The sequence below is a fragment of the Dermochelys coriacea genome, chromosome 21 (genome assembly GCF_009764565.3).
Source record: "Dermochelys coriacea isolate rDerCor1 chromosome 21, rDerCor1.pri.v4, whole genome shotgun sequence".
NCBI lineage: Eukaryota > Metazoa > Chordata > Testudines > Dermochelyidae > Dermochelys > Dermochelys coriacea.
In genome coordinates, this window is record NC_050088.1 from 1,001,936 (window position 1) to 1,020,115 (window position 18,180).

The following is an 18,180-nucleotide window of genomic DNA, read 5'->3' on the forward strand; positions in this document are numbered from 1 at the left end:
TGTCTAATCTTTTTCTGAATCGTACTCATCTCTTAGCCATAAGGCTATCTCTGGCAATGAGTTCCACAGGTTATTTGTCCTTTGTGCACAAAAGAATTTCCTTCAATGAGTTTTAAGTTTGCTGCTTTTCACTTTCATCCCTAACCCCCTACTCCTTGTGCTGTGAGAGTGGGCAAGCAGCAGTGCCTGGCTCACCATCTCTCTCCCACTCACTATTCGGTATGCCTCCATCACATGCCATTTTCTCCCCTCCTCACTGAACTATCCCAAAATATCACAAATCTTTTCAGTTGATCCTTCTCTGGAAGTCTCTCCAGGCCCATAATCACTTTCATCACCCATCTTTGAATCCCTTCTATTTCTGCTATATCTTCGTAAAGACAGAACTGAACATAGCATCAGAGGTGAGGGCATCCCATCCACTTAGATATATTGGCATTCTAGTGCCCATATTATTGTATCCCATTCTTCATCTAGCAAGTATTCTCTTTGCTCATGTGACTATTGCTGCACTTTGAGCAGAGGTTTTTACTGAAATGTGGCCTTGAACCAGGCAATGCAGAGCCAAAGCAGAACTTCCGATTACCTTGCCTCACATGGTAGTGGAGCTGTGTGCGGGTGTAAGTTTAGTGGTGGGGTTAACACAGAAGACATCGATGGAATTATTGGCTAAAACCTCGTGCTGCTCTGGAAACATTTACTGCCACTGGAGAAAGTCAGAGGTCTTGCCACACTCTGCTCCTCCTAAGTTATAGTGGCTGAGGAAGACTCACAAACCAAGGTTTACAATTTGTATTTAGTAATAAAGTAATAATCTATATTCCATTTTCTGACAGCCATGTTTTATTGGCTGTAGAGAAAAGTGGTACCTTGGTAAAACAAATTATGCTGCAATACTGGTAATGTTGTCTGCTGGCTGTGAGAGAGGCAGATGAAATGAGACCATAAAAGAAGCAGCTTGGCAATATGTTTTCAGAACAAGGGAACCATTAGTGTGTTGCATTAATATTTATGTAAGGCTGGCTTAGTCTTTCCAAGGGCTGCACATCAACCTTCGGGCCTTTTACAGCCTCGTGGAAGCAGGGTTTAGAGCCAGAAGAAGCCCAGGCTGATTTGATTAGTTCAGTTAAAGAATTTAAATTGCTCGGAACTAACCCACTTTCCCTGTTCTCCAGGAAGCAGCCCTGGGACTGGGTAACTGACCTGCTGCCACAGTCTGCCCAAACTCTCATTCCCAAATGACTCTGACCAGTTGATCCTCCAAGTGTTTCTCTGCCTCTGGAATGTGGGGGGAGCCGAAGTGCCTTTTGGAGGTGATACTTTTTTCAGGGCACCGACCTGATTTCTGTGTGCACTCATTGAGCCAAAGCACTAAGGGTTGAATAGCCTCCTCTCCACATACTAGGGAGTGGAGCTCTGCAGAGGGACCTCCCTCACCGCTCTGGCTTTTCCAGCTGCAGCAGTTCCACGCCTGCCGTGCAGAGGAAATAAATGAGGTGTTTATCTGCAAACAGCACATCTAACCAGTTGCTCACAGCACAATCCAGATGCTGTCACTTTGGGCTACAGCTGTTAGGAATATATTGAGTGTCTTTTTTCCCCCATTGTTTTTTATGTTGCCACAAGCTACAGTGTCCAAGCAGAGGAGACTCTGGAATAGAAAGAGAACAGCTCTCACTGAAATCAATATTGAGAGGGCAGACAGTGGGTGGCCAGGTGAGAATGTTCCCCAGTATGGAGGTTGGGGGGTGGTGTCATTTCCTTTGTGTGGTTAGCATTGTTTTGTGTAGCAAGTGGCATTTTCATAAGGCTTTTGTAGGCTGCCAGCACAAGGGACCCGGCTCCAGACAAGACTTGGACATTTCCGCATGTTGTCAGTGGGAAAAGGCGAGCCCCTTGTGTATGTACCCAGAGAAGCGGGTGAATCCTGGCTTGAAGAGCAAAACTCAACCATGAGCAGTGCTTCCATGACAAGAGGTGTTTAATTCCACTCATTGATCCCCGGGAATATGCAGCAGAGACTTACGCTCCAGGCCGGCCTGCTGTGGCTTGGGAATCAGAGAAACATCACTCTCCGTCTGCTCTCCACTGCAACCCCAGCCCGGAGCAGAGCACAGGGATGCTGATTTAAACACTCTGTTTTACCACGTTAGCTTGGACTCCAACTTCCACTGCGTCAACTGGATTGAGACTCTTTCCTGGCTTCAAGCTCTGGGGCTAGTGTGACAAATGCAATAATTTCCTCCCCCCCTTGCTGAGTGCTGGGATTACGAGAGGATGCTGGTTTCACCTCTGTTTTGAGTCAGACGGGGCGATCCCAGCACATCTGCGTAGCCAAGTGGTGTCCGTTGGTGCACAGAAATACATGTTCCATTTATACATAGATGGCACATTGATGTTGCCAAAGGATCCAGATCAGAGTAGTTTTTCACTATCAAAAGCTATGAATCATTTTGGAGCCATTTCCAATTATCATATTAATGGAGAGAATAAACAATATTACAATACTAGTGAGAACTGACATAAACAAATCCTGCTATTCCCTCTCCAGACTCTGTTAGCTTATAAATTCAGCTTCAAAGAAATCGTAATTCAAAAGCAAACAAAATGTGATGTTTTCCTGAAGAAGCTACGTGACGAGGTGGACAAGCATGCGTCATGAATGGTTTGCCACATAGAACACAATTCTTTTCCCATGTTGGTGACCAGACCCCTTCACATAAAGTGTACTGACACATACCGAACACAGGTCACACCATTGTGGCCTGTAAACAACAGTGCATGGCATTAGATCGACTAGAAGTGTATTGTATGGTGATGGGACTCATAAGAGTGAAATACACGTAGGACAGAAACTCCCTGCCATTCCCCATTTTTGTACTCTCTGGAACCTGGAGAACTGTGACTCTGTGGCACCTGGAATGGGCAGTGGTGCCAGTGCAGTGTCCTAGAGCATCTCAGAGAAGGATGTTGCTTACTCATTTGCTAAGGTTATCTCTGACTCATTGGTGTGCCCCAAGAGTCCTTTCTCAGTCTCCCTAGCCCTTTGGGCCTTTGCTCTGATGCATGAGTCATGCTTTGTCCTGTCACTTTGCACTCTGGACCTGTTTGGTCAAAGACCTGTTACATACAAACAAGCATTTCAGGGAAGCTCAGAGCCTCAAGAGACAGCACCAGGGGCTGAGTCAGTGGTGGTGCCATATGCGGCTTTCTGGGTAAGAGGAGATGATCCCCAGTCAACTGAGAGTGCCAGCTGCCAGCAGCATGCTCATTAAAATTGCTCATTCATTAATACGCAAAACATCAAAACTGTTTGGGGTGGTGGAGAACAACCGTGCCAGTTGTTTCTGATGGATTTTGTATCTAGTGCTTTGTTTTTCCTCGATTGATAGAGACGTTGATTGCAAGATATAGATGACAATGAGCTCAAGGTACAAGAACTGGCTTTGACTACCACAATGTATGATTGCTGATTCTCTGTTGCCTGTATACTCTTTCAAATGTTCATTGTAATGATTCATGCTTTGGTTTTCATGTATTAAGGAAGAAAAATTCCAGTCCTCCTGTGAGCCTGTTCTCTCTGGCAGCATTATGAATATAGCTGTCTTTAATCCTGGTTGCTGGGGATTGTGTGCAGCCCTATATCCAATGCAAATTACATCCAGAGCTTTCTGTTCATTAGTTCACCTTTCGGTCCTGTCTGAAGGAATTATTTACAAATGATCTGAAGATCTGCATTGTTGCATACAAAGCATTACTGTAGGTTACCCAAGTCTACTAGGCAGTTTTCACCTTACGTTTTAGAGACTTGTTAAATCCTCAAGTCTGAGCTTAGCTGGAGATGCAGTGCTGAGCGCGGACACTTCTATTTAATGATCCCTAAATGTAACATTGAGCCACTTGGCAATAAAGGGATGAGAAAGAGGTGCTGTGCTCCCCGAAACACTGTGAGTACATCTGCGCGGAGATGCTTGCCAGAGCTGGGAACGCTGCAGTGCAAGGGCAGACATCTGATGGGCATATAGGTTGGATCAGGGACAGAGTCTGAGATCATGTCATGGTTCCTGCCCGGGGGAGATGGGGGCACCAGGCGCCTTCACTAGTCACCTCGAGGAATGGAAGTTTGGCTGGGGGAAGCAAGTCTGGGTTCTGCTGTAATGACAGTAAGGGGCTGCAGGAGTTTGCGGGCATAGACAGCATCTCTGGACACTCTTCCTGGTGCTCTAGGGGACGTCTGGATGTCTCTTTCAGAGAGTTGTTTTGGTATTCTTGCTGCCTTCAGCCCTTGCACACAGCTGGAGGCAGACTGGATCCTGAGGGCAGCCAGGAAAGAGCTGGGATAGATGCAGAGGTGAGCTAGGGAGGCAGAGGTTTGGAAGAAGAGGGCAGGATCTTCCAGTATTTTCACTGAGCAGCTGATTCTCACTTTCCCACATGGGCACAACCTCTCCTTTCCCAGAAAGAAACTGAGAAAAGGACAAGCGTGACCCTCATGCCTTTCAGTAGGAAGGGCCCCAATTGGCTTGGGCTGCTTTTCGCTCTTCACAAGAGGAGATTATATATACCTGATTGTTTGGACAGAGTCTGCCACTCTATGCATTTCCCAGACCTTTGACTAAGGCATAGTCTGCCTCTCTTCCCCTGCTCTTCAATTGCACAGGAGTTAATGAATTGCAGAAGACGTAACTTAAGGCTGGATCCTGCAGCTCTTGTTTAAAATGGCTTAAACCCTCCATCTGCAGAGCAGAATCTAGCCCTAGGCCTAAAACCCATAGATCTGTATAATTGCTGATAAGGCCAACAGTTGCACATGTTCCATCGCTGCCCTGCCATGCAGCTCCAGGATATTGTGTGTGTAGATCTAATCAGCCTGGAGTGTGTGTTGTTCTCCTGGAAGCCTAGGAGAATGTTCCCCAACCCCTGTCCTAATTGCTTGTCTGCATGCTGCTCCTGATTCTGGAGTTGCTAGCACTAATAACTGATGCAAAGGCCATAGACCCGTGTGCTCTGGAGCACTGAGAGTAGAAGGTGCCAGTCCACTAATGGAAAGAGATCAAGTATATAGAAGCTGTTGACTCAGAAGAGAGAGACAAGAGGCGCTAATGGAAAGGGATCAAGTACTGAGTGCAGTTTGGTTATAACCAGAATATACCGTCTCGTTTACCTCTTTTACAGCCAGTTCTATGGTCACACATCTACACCCTGTCCGCTGCCGCCCAGCTGATGGCACACCCAGTAAAGAAAACAAAGCTTGTGTCTTTTAAAACCGGGAGGGCTGAGCCCGGCACACCCTGGGGGCATAGCTGCTGTGCATTGAGGGGAGACAGCTCTGAGCCACAGACTTGCATATATCCCCCTGGGGTGTGAGTGTGAGTGTGTGTCTTGTGGAGGCTTTGAAGGACAGTAAGCCCCTGACTGGTTGCAATGGAGAATCTCCTTCTGAGCTCCTGTCCCACCCTGCATTTTTCTCAGTCACAGACCGGGAGAAGAGAAAGCGGGTTGCAGTTGTTCTGAACCTTTCCTGACACAGTGTATTTGGTTTCACTTTCTTGACCCTCTTCGCTTACACTAGTGTAAGCACAGAAATATACCCTCTATTATGGGAGGCAGCAACACCGTGGGGGAGACTAAAGCCCCTAATCAGGGTCAGGCCCCCCTGTGCTTAGGGCTGTATACCTCGCCTAACAAAACGAGAGGTCCCGCTCTAAGGAGTGTACGGTCTAACTAACGCCGAGATGCAAATAACGGGGAGAGGTGTTTGGGCGGCGGGCGCAGGCGGCGGCTTGGTTACATGGAGAAGCTCTGTGGATAATTTGCAGTTTTCAACAGACAAATAAAGATGGGGTTTAGTGAGGCTGTTATGTAAACTTTAATGCAAATAACACATGAGTCTTATGCTCCTGGCAAATTGCCAATGTGGCTTCCAGTGTTTTGAAGTTTGGGCTCCCTGCATGGTTTGTAGAGTCCTGTGTGCTCCATACGAGACCCTAGCAGGTTGCTGGCACTGATAATGTTCTGTCTTACCCTTGTGCTTGGCAAACTATTCCTGAATCCTGCGCGTATTCCTGGCTGCGCTGGCCAGGGTGGGGGGAACTAATTAGAAGTGGCTAGCCACAGGACACTGCCTCTCAATAAACAGATTCAATCATGTCATAGCAACTGGAATTTTGAGCTGAGAAGTGCATGGTATCTTGCTCCATGCAGTACACAAGCTCGGAGCTCCATACTGCACTATCATGGCAGCCACTATCCCGTTGCCATGGTGAAACGGTAACTCTCGCACAGTTAGAATTGTACACAGCAGTGTCGCATGCTTTAAATGTGTAGCAAGGAACAATGCGCCTGTGACAATCCTGTGCACAGTTACATGTGAACCTCAGAGCCAGTGTCACTGACAGCACTCGATTGGCACATGAACCTTAGTCTGGAGGGGTTGTCACTGCCATTACAGAACCCACACGGCATATCTTGGAGGGAGTCGTTAACCTGCCATTCCGGCGATTTATTGTGCATTTTAATGGACTTGGTTATGCGCTGTGGCTGTCTGACTGATTTTTATGGGTCCTTTCACTCAGGGTATCTCCTTAACTCCCTGATGGCATTTCTGATGTATGAAATAATTGGGCATCCCTCCCAAAAGTGGCTCTTGAATTGGGAAGTAATAGGTGGTTTTTATACATAACTAAATATTTGGAACCTCTTCCATGGGTTTGCAAATACCACCTTTTCTGTGACAAACAAGGATTTTTGTAGGTATGGGAAGGCACAGACCATGGGCCTGACAGAGCACTGGACACTTCCTCCCTTTTTCTATTGGGGCCCCACAGCAAATAGCTCTGGTAGCAGTTGTCTCTGAACTCGCCATCCATGTCCCTGAGATAGAAGGTGAGAGAAGTTAGAGAAGGAAATGGCCACCTCCAGGGGTCAGAGCAGGCCTGGCCCATTTTCTAGTGTTATATTCAGCCCAGTGAAAAAATACAATAAATATTCCAAGTGACAGAGCTTCCCTCAGAGTCGGGGGGCCCCTCAACCTGGGGTCATGACCCTCAGCAGTGTCACAAAAAAGGTCAGGGGATTGTGACCACCCTGCCCTCCCCTCACTGAAGAGAAGAATGAGGGGGGATTTGATAGCTGCTTTCAACTACCTGAAAGGGGGTTTCAAAGAGGATGGCTCTAGACTGTTCTCAATGGTAGCAGATGACAGAACGAGGAGTAATGGTCTCAAGTTGCAATGGGGGAGGTTTAGATTGGATATTAGGAAAAACTTTTTCACTAAGAGGGTGGTGAAACACTGGAATGCGTTACCTAGGGAGGTGGTAGAATCTCCTTCCTTAGAGGTTTTTAAGGTCAGGCTTGACAAAGCCCTAGCTGGGATGATTTAACTGGGACTTGGTCCTGCTTTGAGCAGGGGGTTGGACTAGATGACCTTCTGGGGTCCCTTCCAACCCTGATATTCTATGATTCTATGATTCTATGATTCTATGATTCACTGCTGGTTGGGGGCTCCTGGCTAGATGAGGGGGGGAGGTTTCCAGGTTACTATATGAAAAAGAGTCAGAACTACTACACAAGGGACTGATCATTCTACAGTCTAGATCTCACCATCAGGGCAGCCTAAACTCCTGGTCAGTATCACCATTACTGATCAGGGAGATGAGAGCATGAAGGCCAGTTTAAAATATTATTACCCAGGGCTGTCGCACATGTTACAGGATCTTGAGGCCTTGGCTACACAACAAGCTGCATTGTTTTAACTAACGGTGTGATTTTTAACTGATTTAATTAATCCAAAGCAAACCAATGTGGACACTCTTATTTCAGATTAAACCAGGTTTATATCAGTTTAAATTTAAGCTATGCCAGGCAACCCATATTGGTCCATCTGCAGTACCATTTGGCAGAACAGTGCCAGTTTATTCTGTGCCCCCAAGAATGGGCGTTGAAGTCCCTGATAGTTGGCTGCAGTGTGTCTTTTAGTTTGGTCTGTGTGAGGAAACACGGCTGCAGAGGTGCCTGATGCTTTGTATGGGCATTTGCGGAGCCCTGGGCTGGGGCTCACATTGTGGTGTTGCTCGGAGAGCTGCAGCAAGTAATTACCGGACAGGACAAGTAAAGTGGCATGCATTCAGACACACTTCCTATTCTGCCATGAAATGGCAGCTTAGCACACCAGCCAGCTTAACTCTGCTTTTCTATCCAGCACCTTCATTTATATTTGCACTACTGCTCCTCTCCAGAAGCAGCAAGAAATGATTCTGCTGATGATAATTGTAATTATCCCATTATGTGATCTGCTTCTTTGCTCATGCCTAACAAATGTGTTTTCTATTAAACAGAGTAGCTCTGTCATGCGGCATGACCTATCTGTTAAATTACACCATCATACATTAAAAAAATCATCTAATTACACAACACAACAATGGCTGCAGTCCCTATCGCTGTCCATAGCCTGGTACATTAGTACTGGCAAAAGCCAGTAAATAAAACCTGTTTCTTTCTGTGTATTGCTCTCTGCAATTGGAAGCAGTGTGCAGCACACTCCCGGCTTTCCGCTATTTCTGGTGACAAGCTGTTTCTGGTTGGAGGATTCCAACGCTCGCTTTTCTGCACAGAAGCTCTTGGGCTTGAATTTGAGCTTTGCACCGAGGCAGGGGAAATGTCTCCTCACATGCTGAGAGAGAAGGTGCAGCAAGTAAGAGGTTAAAAAAATGCTCTGGCTGCAGCTTTAAAACGTAACATGGAAGGTATCACACTGAATTGGGTAGGAGTCTGGCACACGCCTTGGCAGCTCAGCGCTATCTGATCTCAGAGGCACTCAGACACTGGCTGGATCGCAGGAAGCTGCCCTCCGGCAGTCAAGTCCTAACTCTGAGAAGGGCTCAGATCCCTGCCGTCTCAGGGGCAGTGTGCAGCCGGGAACATCACAGGAGCACTGGGGGCAGAGTGGGTGGTATTGTGTTCCTGGAGATAAATACATTCTTTCCCTAGTTTGATTTTCCTAGACAGTCAGCTAGGGGGAGAGTGAAGGATGCAGTTTGGGAGATGAGTGCCACCAAGGAGGACAGCCGGTGTCAGAAAGCAGTGCGGATTGTCACTGACCTGTGCCAGAAGAAAAGCCTGCCCAGCCTGGATTTGGACACTTGCAGGGGGTTCCTCCTCCTGCCTTCAGACCAGAGCCTGAGTATCTCGGAGCCAGGTACAGTAAACCCTGCCCTGCAGGGCTGAGCTCTTCCTGTAGGTAAGAGAGCTACTGCACACCAAGAGCCAAGGCAGATTGGCATGGGAGGTGACATCTCCAAAGGGACTGAAGTTGGCACAGCTGTGTAGCTAGCAGCACTGATAATCCCCTAGCTAGGAGCTGAGGGACTGGGTCTCTGTCCAGAATTTATCTCCCTCTCTGTGTATGTGTTGCCATTGACCCCCCCCCCCCCATCCCGTAGTTCCACTGTCGTGTTCTGTCTGGAAATTCCAAGTAACCTGTTGCAAGTTGGAAGTTCTGGAGCTAGCAGCTGTGAGGACAGCTAGAATGGGACTGGAGAGGGAGGGGATGTTACCAGTGCAAATAACAGAGGCACAATCCTGCTGCAGAGAAGTTTTGTCTGTTAAAAGTTTCTGTGAAAGTCCCATGTTGTACTGACAAGTTAGATACTTATAGTAAACACAGCAGTGGTTTCACTGACCAGAGTGGTCTGAAGTGTTTGTCCATATCTCTATTTAAGGAGGACAGGAAGGGCTTGAATCTATTTGTTTAACTAATGAGGCATTGAATAGACTTTTCTGTATCTGTTTGCTAGCAAAAGCAAATGCAGTTTTAGTTTCACATCTGTCCCCAGTTCTTCCTTGCCAGCTGGCTAACACTAGAGGGACACACGGGCATTTCCGAGATGAACTAAGCTTGTGTGCTGCAGCTCTAACAGCAAAGGGGTATTTCACCCTTTAAGTGAGGTTAATTTCCTGGATCTCTCTGCCTGTCAGATGGTAATTCCAGGGGATTCTAGATTAAACGTCTCATTGCAGAGGAATCCTTGCACCCCACCTCCACAGTTCAGGAGATCAACCAGGCAACCTCTTTTGAGGTTAGAATGCTGTATTTGAGCACTATCCTTTTTTGGAATGCGGCCAGTTGCCCACAAAGTGCAGAATCCAGCAGTAGTGCAGAATCCAGCAGTATTCAGCAATATCTGTCAGCTGCTGAGAGTCTTTTAACATCTTTAAAGAGAACGTTCCGCCATCACCAATACTCAGCCTGCGCAGATTGTGTTAGGCAGTTCTCACAGACTTCTTGGGCCAGATTCATTCAGTCCAGTGGCGTGATCCCCGGGAGGGGTAAGTATTTTGCTACATTGTTTCTTGTTCTTTTAAACAATTCAATCATATTTAAAAGCATCACTAGTGTTATTATTTAACACTTACATGGTGCTGGTGCCTGAGCCCCCATTGTGCTCGGTGCTATATAAACACATTCTGTCCCAGAACATCTCAAATCCTGCCAGCCTTGCCGGCTGGTCCTGGTGCTGTGCTCAGAACAGGCTGGCAGGGCAGTCATTGTAGCCTTATTAAACAGGGCCTTTTGTGTTCAGCACAACCCGTGTAAGGTGCCAGCATACAGGGCACTGGGAGAGTCGCATGCCATAGCCCATCTCCTGTTTTGTGTGTGTGCACTGTGCAGGCTGTGTGTGATAGCTCTGCCAGACATCATGTCTGTCTACATCTTTCTACTGCCCACAGCTCTAATAAATTTGTTAGTCTCTAAGGTGCCACCGGTACTCCTTTTCTTTTAGCTCTACATTGTTAGCATGCCAGTCAGAACTGATGTCTCTATTTCACAGCTTCTTATTGGATAGGGTGACCAGATGTCCTGATTTTATAGGGACAGTCCCTATATTTGGGACTTTTTCTTATATAGGCTTCAATTATCCCCGACCCTCTGTCCTGATTTTTCACAATTGCTAACTAGTCACCCCTATTATTGGAGTTTCTGCGTATTTGTAAAGCATAGTATTAAGGATTGTTGGTTTAAAACAAGCCCTAGGCTAAACCTGTGCTGTAGGGGTGAAGTGAGTCTGTTAGGAAAAGGTTACATTTCCCTGGTTTGGCCATAAGTGGAATTACTGAAGTCTCACCATTTTCTCAATTTGAGCTGCAGACTCTGGGGACTGGCACTGGTCTCTGCCAAGAGAGGTCCTGTACCCCCTGCTGGAGCAGGGCAGCATGGAGTTAATGGGTCCTTCGGCCTGAGGCAAGGTAACACATCCGTGTCCCCAGGGAAGTCCAATGAGCTGGCTTAGGGCTCTCAGATCTTGCTCTCAACAATAGGAGATGCTGGGGTGGGGGTGTACAGCAGAGGGGGACCCTGCAGAGCCTGCAGGAGGATGGTGCCACCACCTTCCACTCAGCTGCTCCTGCTCCACTTCCCACTGCAGCCAGCACATTCCCCATGTGCATAGGAGCAGAGTTTGCGCTGATCCTATCTGCGCTGTTAAGTAATGCAGGCATGCTGCACTGGAGTCTCTCTCCATTGTGTGTGTGTGTGTGTGTGTGTGTGTGTCTATCTGTCAGTCAACCTATTGCTGTTTGGGGCTACATACCTGTGTGTTAATTCTAGTCACTAATGTTACAGTGGTACGTAGCTACCTGGTCTTTATCCATCAGCCATTTAAAACCCCATTAGTCCACACACAGGGAGAACTGCAGGCAGTTTTTCTTTGCAGTGGCCTGTCCCATTTTAACCGTTCTCAGCATTATACTCCTTTGAGGGTTAAAAACTCTGTCTGATTATCACTGCAGTGTTCCTAGCTCAGAGTGGAGCTACATCATGTATGTGAACCTGGCTATGGGAAAGGATCATGCTGAGCAGAGGGCATGCTAATAGCTGCTTCCACTGCCTCTGCTCGCTGGTCCCTGTGTGGGGCAGGCCAGGGCCATCTGTATGCCTACAGAGCATTCAGCATGCTGATTGGTGCCCAGATGAGCTGGTAGGCTAATTCCAGAATGTCTGACTGCAGAACTTCTCCAGCCTAGCAAATGAGCCTATTTGCATATTGACCTGAGTACAAGCAGCTGCAATCTGTCTGGGGCCTTCACTTTGATAAGAAACTTCTCCCAACTACTACTATTTATTATTTGTAGTATGCCTCAGTGCCTCTCTGAACTGTCTTAGCCTGCCTGCTACACATTTTGCGTTAGGGACTTATGCTAAGCAAATCTGTTGGCAGCCACCTGGAATATTGGGCTCAGATCTGGTCACCTCTCCTGCATGAGGATGGAGCACAAGGCGAAAGGGTCCAGAGGTGAGCAATGAAAATGCTGTGTGCAGGGAGAGTGCTGTATGAGGAGAGGCTGAAGGAAGAGACTGTGCAGGTCAGAAGGAAGATGAATGGGGGCCCATTAGTGAGGTGTTTACATGAAGGAATGGTATAGAGCGGGTAAACTGGGCTCTTCTGTTTACTCTCTCTCATTATGTGAGAACAAGGAACACCCAATGAAAAGATAACATTTAAAAGTGATGGAAGGACGGATGTTTTTACACAATGTTTAACATTCTCCTGTGGAACTCCCCACTACAAGGTGTCACTGAAGCCAAGGGCTTGAGAAGCTTAAAAATGGATTAGTCCATCATTTATATGGATAATGAGAAAATCTAGTTCCGTTAGAGAGGATCAAATGTTTATAGGGGATATTAACCTTCCTGATTTGAGGCATAAACCAGTCACTAACTGACGGGGGTTAGGGACTCGCGGCCGCATAATGGGCTATTCCATTAGTGGTGCTGGCTGCTATTGGAGGGAGACTACTGAGCTAACTGGACGCCCGGTCGGACTTCTGGGTTCTAGATGCTCTTGTTTACACATTGCACTTGGAACACATAGCCCCCTCTCTGGTGTATGCCCAATGAACTCGGGTATTTAGCCCATCTCTGACTTGGGGAATGGTAGTTCTGCTTATTCTGCACCACATAGGGTCATTTATCCATCCAGCACAGAACAGATTGAGCCAGACAATCTTGTGTGAAGAATCAAATCCAAACCCCAAGCAAAAGCCTGCAGATTGTATGGTAAAGACGATAAAGCCTTGAGAATAATTATAACAGTTGGTGCAGTAATGGGGAGGCAGCAGCTGCAGGACTTTTCTTATGCATTATCTGTTGTCATCGAGACAAGACTGACTCTTTCTCTAATCACAACATCTCTGGAGCCATTTCTCTATCAGAGTTTGATAGTTTGGGTCAATCTGTTAACCAAGGAATAAATCAAGCAGCGTTTGCAGTTTCTGTATCTGTTTATCTATCAGTCTTTGATTTGCTAAGTGCCCATCACTGATGTTTAAGTGCAGTCTGCACCTTTTGTGTAGACTTGAGAAAGAAAACTGAACTAACACTACAAGGCTAGGAGCTATGGCTGTTCTGCATGGCTGCTCCTGCTTGTCACCGGACCTGTAAGAAAGAGTGGATTTTGGGATGGGTTTTCATAAGTCAATGGAGAGCAGTGTGTGCTGGGCAAAACTGCAGTTACACAGCAAGTGGCCAGCCTATCCTAACCCTGTTCAACTGCTGCTGGTTGCCCTGGTCAGTGTCTAAAACTGTGAAGGCAGAAACCTTTGCCAAACAGTTCATGAGCTGGAATAATCGAGGATAAGCTGAGCAGGTTTTTATGCAGGGATCCTTTGTTAAAGTGCTTTGGGGTGTGTGCGAAAGGTGCTACAGTATATAAAAGCAGATGCTGTTCCATTGTATGCACTTAGGGTTATATATCAGCTATTTCTCCCCTATTCAAAGTGCAGAAGTAAATGCAGCTGCAGCATGTTCCCAGTCCATTCTGCAGTGTTGTTTACACAGCAAAGGCATGCTGCAGGCTGCTGCTAGCTAATACTGCAAACAGATCATTAAGTCAGTTAGAAAAATCAGGGATCTGAATGGGAATTTAACAGGGGAAAGCATCACTTTGCTTTGCCTGCCTCAAATCCCCCCTGCAGCTCTGAAAATCCTGCTTCCCTTCAAGTCTGAAGCTGTTGTGCAGTGGTGCTGTGAGCTGTTAAACAGCTCATCTTGGTTCACCCCAAAGACAGCCGCATTTAATGCTGGCAGAAGTGAACTCTAAAATATCAGGTTTCAGAGTAGCAGCCGTGTTAGTCTGTATTCGCAAAAAGAAAAGGAGTACTTGTGGCACCTTAGAGACTAACAAATTTATTAGAGCATAAGCTTTCGTGAGCTACAGCTCACTTCATCGGATGCATCCAATGAAGTGAGCTGTAGCTCACGAAAGCTTATGCTCTAATAAATTTGTTAGTCTCTAAGGTGCCACAAGTACTCCTTTTCTTTTTTCTAAAATATCAGTTCATCTTTATCATAGCACTTGGATACCCCGGTAATAAGCACCTTAGCTGATGGATAGATGGATTACCTATCTCACTGTAGCAGTGTGAGGCTTAAAGTTAGCAGAACACTTTGAAATACTGGGGAACAGGCCCCAGAGAAGTGCAGAATATCTATTGTTGTTTGTTTGAATGGCTCTGGAGTCGGGATTGATGCCCGTTGTGCTAGGTGCTGGACAGACGGCCAGTGAGAGATAGTCTCCGCACTGAAGAGTATACGGGCTGAGAGCTGTGCTGTCTCCACACGACTGGAAGTGACAATGTTTACTAGAAAGAGAGCAGCAAATGCAGTGTGATGGTGTTTTACTTCTGCCCATTGTCACGCTGGCTGAGCTGGGGATGTGGGAAGCTATAGCAGGTCTGCCAGCTAAGACAGCACCTCTCCAGGCTCAGCCATTCCGATGCCTGAAGCGCCCTTTATTATTATTGTTTGTTTGTATTGTTGTCGTGCCTAGGAGTTGTGCTTCTACAGAACTGTCTGGAAGCTCTGTGCCAGTGAGAGGGCAGGAGGAGAACTAAGCCCGGAGTGTATTTCTCATCATGCGAGTGGCTGTAGGATAAAGCTTCCTCATGCCTGCCATGGAGTGCAGCTTTCCATGGAGAAGGGGGTCTCATTCCTAGCCCGCTTCCCTTGTGCTGCAGCAAAATGGATTGTCCAGCTGAGAGAAAGGGAGGGTTCCAGGGTCGCTTTGCTGCAGGCCAGTGTGCCTTATATTGTAGAAGTACAATGCCCCGCCTTCCTTTGGGCAGGCGTCTCGGAGTGATGTGATCACTGACCAATTAGCACTCACTCACACTTTGACATTGCTCCCTGAAGTGCCCTCCTGCAGGGGACCATGCAGACAAGCAGGATGCACCCTGGGGTGAGGCAGGTTTGGAGGCTGTTCTGTGGGCGTCTGTAGTATCTCACACCCAAGCTGCTCCCATCTGCAGCTCCAACGTGCTTCTAGTCAGATTCCCTGTGACATGGCTGGCGTGAAGTGTGACATGCCACTGGCCACATGTTCAAATCCCATCACAGGAGAGCAGATGTGTCATGCACCGGGCAGGCCATGTAGCTCTGGGCAAAGCCTGTCAGAGGCCAGCTGAACTGCATCCAGGCATGAGCGTGTGGGACTGGGAATACATTTCACCCAGGGGGACACTTGCCTTCTCCCCCCCACCCCCCCAAGCTTCCTCCAGGAACTGGTCTGTCAGGGTTTGTCTGCAGGGGACATGCCCCCCTGGTTTGCCTGGCCTTTACACGCCCTTCCCTGCTTTGTGTGACAAAGCCCAGGTGCCGGCCAGCCTCCCCACTGTGTCCCTCCAGCTTTACACTGCTTTCATGCCATTCACCCCTGGGAGAGACACAACTCTGCTGGCATTAGTTGGAGAAATGCAGCTGGGACTGGGCCCCAGGTTTTTTACCTAGAGGACGGGGGCATGCATGGGGGCGCATGTAGTTTGTGATGCTGTGGGTCCATTGTGTAGCCTGATCCCATGACATATTTGGGGTGTGTTGGCTTGTGTCAAGAGCAGGCAGTTTTGGGTGCTGTTACATTAAATCGAAATCCCCCTCTGTGAGTTACACCCTCTGTTTGCAAAGGAGTTTTCACAGTGTCACAACCAGAGCTGGAAAAGACCTGCTTGTGCCAAGCCAGTGCCACCCACCCTCACCCCAGCCAGCTGGGATCGCTCTGTCGCCTGCTTTCTTGCCAGTAAAAGCAGCTGTGCGCTGGTGTCTAATGCATTTGCTGCAGCATTACAGCAGCCTGGGGACACTGGTTGGTTGGAATACCAGCTGCTGAATGTAGATTGTGTACCCGCCCCGAGGCAGCTAATGAGTCCCTCCTGGGGGGTTGGTGTATGCAGAATTGGCCCTGCCACAATGCAGTCTGAGCAGTGCTCCAGAACTGGTCTGTGGGCAGGAAGGGTCCCTTGCCCTCCCATTGCTCTCAGCAGTTGAGCAAGCTGCTCTTAGACTGAGAGGTAGATTCTGTACTGACAATAAGTGTTTATTGATTTATTTGTTTATTACCACATCCTTTTTTTGCAACCTAGACGCATCACATGATGCTGTATCTGCAACAATGAACCAATAGTGGGCCTGATCCTGTATGGTGCTGCGCACCTACATTTCAGCATCTATCAGGAGCTCTGCAGCGTCCTGCAGGCGCTGCCCCATAGTGGCACAGACTCAGGTTGTAAAACCCTGGCTGTTGTATCTGTCTGTCTCTCAGTCACTGTGGACAATACCACCATCTTGCCTGGCATTCAGGCCTGTAGCCTGGGACAGCACCTTCGACCCAGACCTCTCTAGATCCTCACCTCTAGGTTATGTCTAAATCTTGCCAATTCTTCCTGCATAGACACAGCCTTTCCTATCCACCCTCCCAGCCATAACTCTTGTCCATCATCTTGCATCTTGAGTACTGCAACATCTTCTTCTCTGGCCTTGACAAATGTGCTCTGATACCTTACCTTACTGTCAGAATGCTGCTGCAAAGGCCATTTTCCTAGCCTGTCACTTTGGCTACATCACCCCTCTCTTGTTATCCCTCCACTGGCTCCTCCTTCTCCATCACATTGCTGCTGTCTTCCCTTGCGAGGCTTTTCACTGCCTATTCTCGCCCTACTGATCTTTAATTCACTCTCCAGACCTTGGCTCCTGCCTCCTACCAGCCCATGCTGGCAGCCCCCGTCACCCGCCTGTTCAATAACATTCAAGTAAGCACCTTTCTGCTTTCTCCCATGCTTTCCCCCACGCTGGGGTGGGGCTCCCATAAAGACCTGCAAAACTAAGGAATTCCTTCAAAGCACTCCTTAAAACTCTCTTCGGAGTGACGAACTGATACCACTGCCCGTCATGCTGACTAATACTGTGTCCTTGATCCCTTGTGCTCCCCCATCAGTCTGTGGCTTGTTTGATACTTAGATTGTTTTGTTCAGTGTTTGTACGGCACTGAGCACAACTGGGGCCGGCTCCATGGCTGGGCTCCAGGACACCACAGTAACACAAATAATAACAACAACTCTACTTTCTCAAGGGCCAGAGCTCCGGTACTCAGATGGGAGTTGGTAAATGACTGAGAATCACAGTGAGCTCTCTCCAGAAGAAACCCCAGCTCCTTCCTTTAGGGAATCTCTCCTGTCCGGTGCCGGGAGGCAGCAGGTCTGGCCTGAGAGAAGAATGGAATCCAGCTAGTAATCTGACCAATGTGTTTGGAATTCCCCAGTCTATGAAGTTGGTGGCTGCAGACTTGGGGTCTTTTTGCCTGGTGGCCCACACTCTGGAGGTACCACTGGCTTTATTGCCTGGAGACAGAAAATTCCTTCTGTAAAATGAGCAGAAGCCCTTGGGGGAGAAGAGCAGAGGAATCAATTAGAGTCCAAAGCGCAAAGTGAAATCCAATGCTGGCTCACACACACACACACCCTTATCCCCCTCCCCCACAAAGCTGGAAGGGCAGGTTAGCAGGGCCAGCAATGGCCAAAGACAAATGCCATGGAGCTGTGAGGGAGCCCAAAGTGCCCATGTTCTGGGCCGCTGCTTAGAGATTCTGCAGCATTGTGTGACATCTGAGAGACTGGGCAAAACCAGTGTGTTGGAGAGTGGTGGTGGGGGAGTCAGTGGGGTCTTGAGAAGCAGGAATCTGCAGTGGCAGGTTCTCGGTTCATTTAACTGAACTGTCCGTCAGAGGGAAAAGACCTAGTTAGATCACAGCCATCCTACTTCTCCCAGGGGCCAGTGCAGGATTCAGAGTCCTCATTGTCAGCTTCACAACATGTTGTTGTTTTTCTGTGGCATGAAAATGAGCTCCTCTGGCCGCC

General features: G+C 47.9%; 1 protein-coding gene across 1 annotated transcript in view; it reads left to right on the top strand.

Moving 5' to 3' along the window:
* The first annotated feature begins 8,637 nt into the window (after window positions 1–8,637).
* Window positions 8,638–18,180, top strand: part of SYT6 (synaptotagmin 6) — an 88,698-nt gene continuing 79,155 nt past the window's right edge. The window contains exon 1 of the mRNA XM_038379998.2: window positions 8,638–9,196. Coding sequence (XP_038235926.1) covers window positions 9,043–9,196 — 154 coding nt within the window. The 5' untranslated portion in view covers window positions 8,638–9,042. The remainder of the gene's footprint in view (window positions 9,197–18,180) is intronic.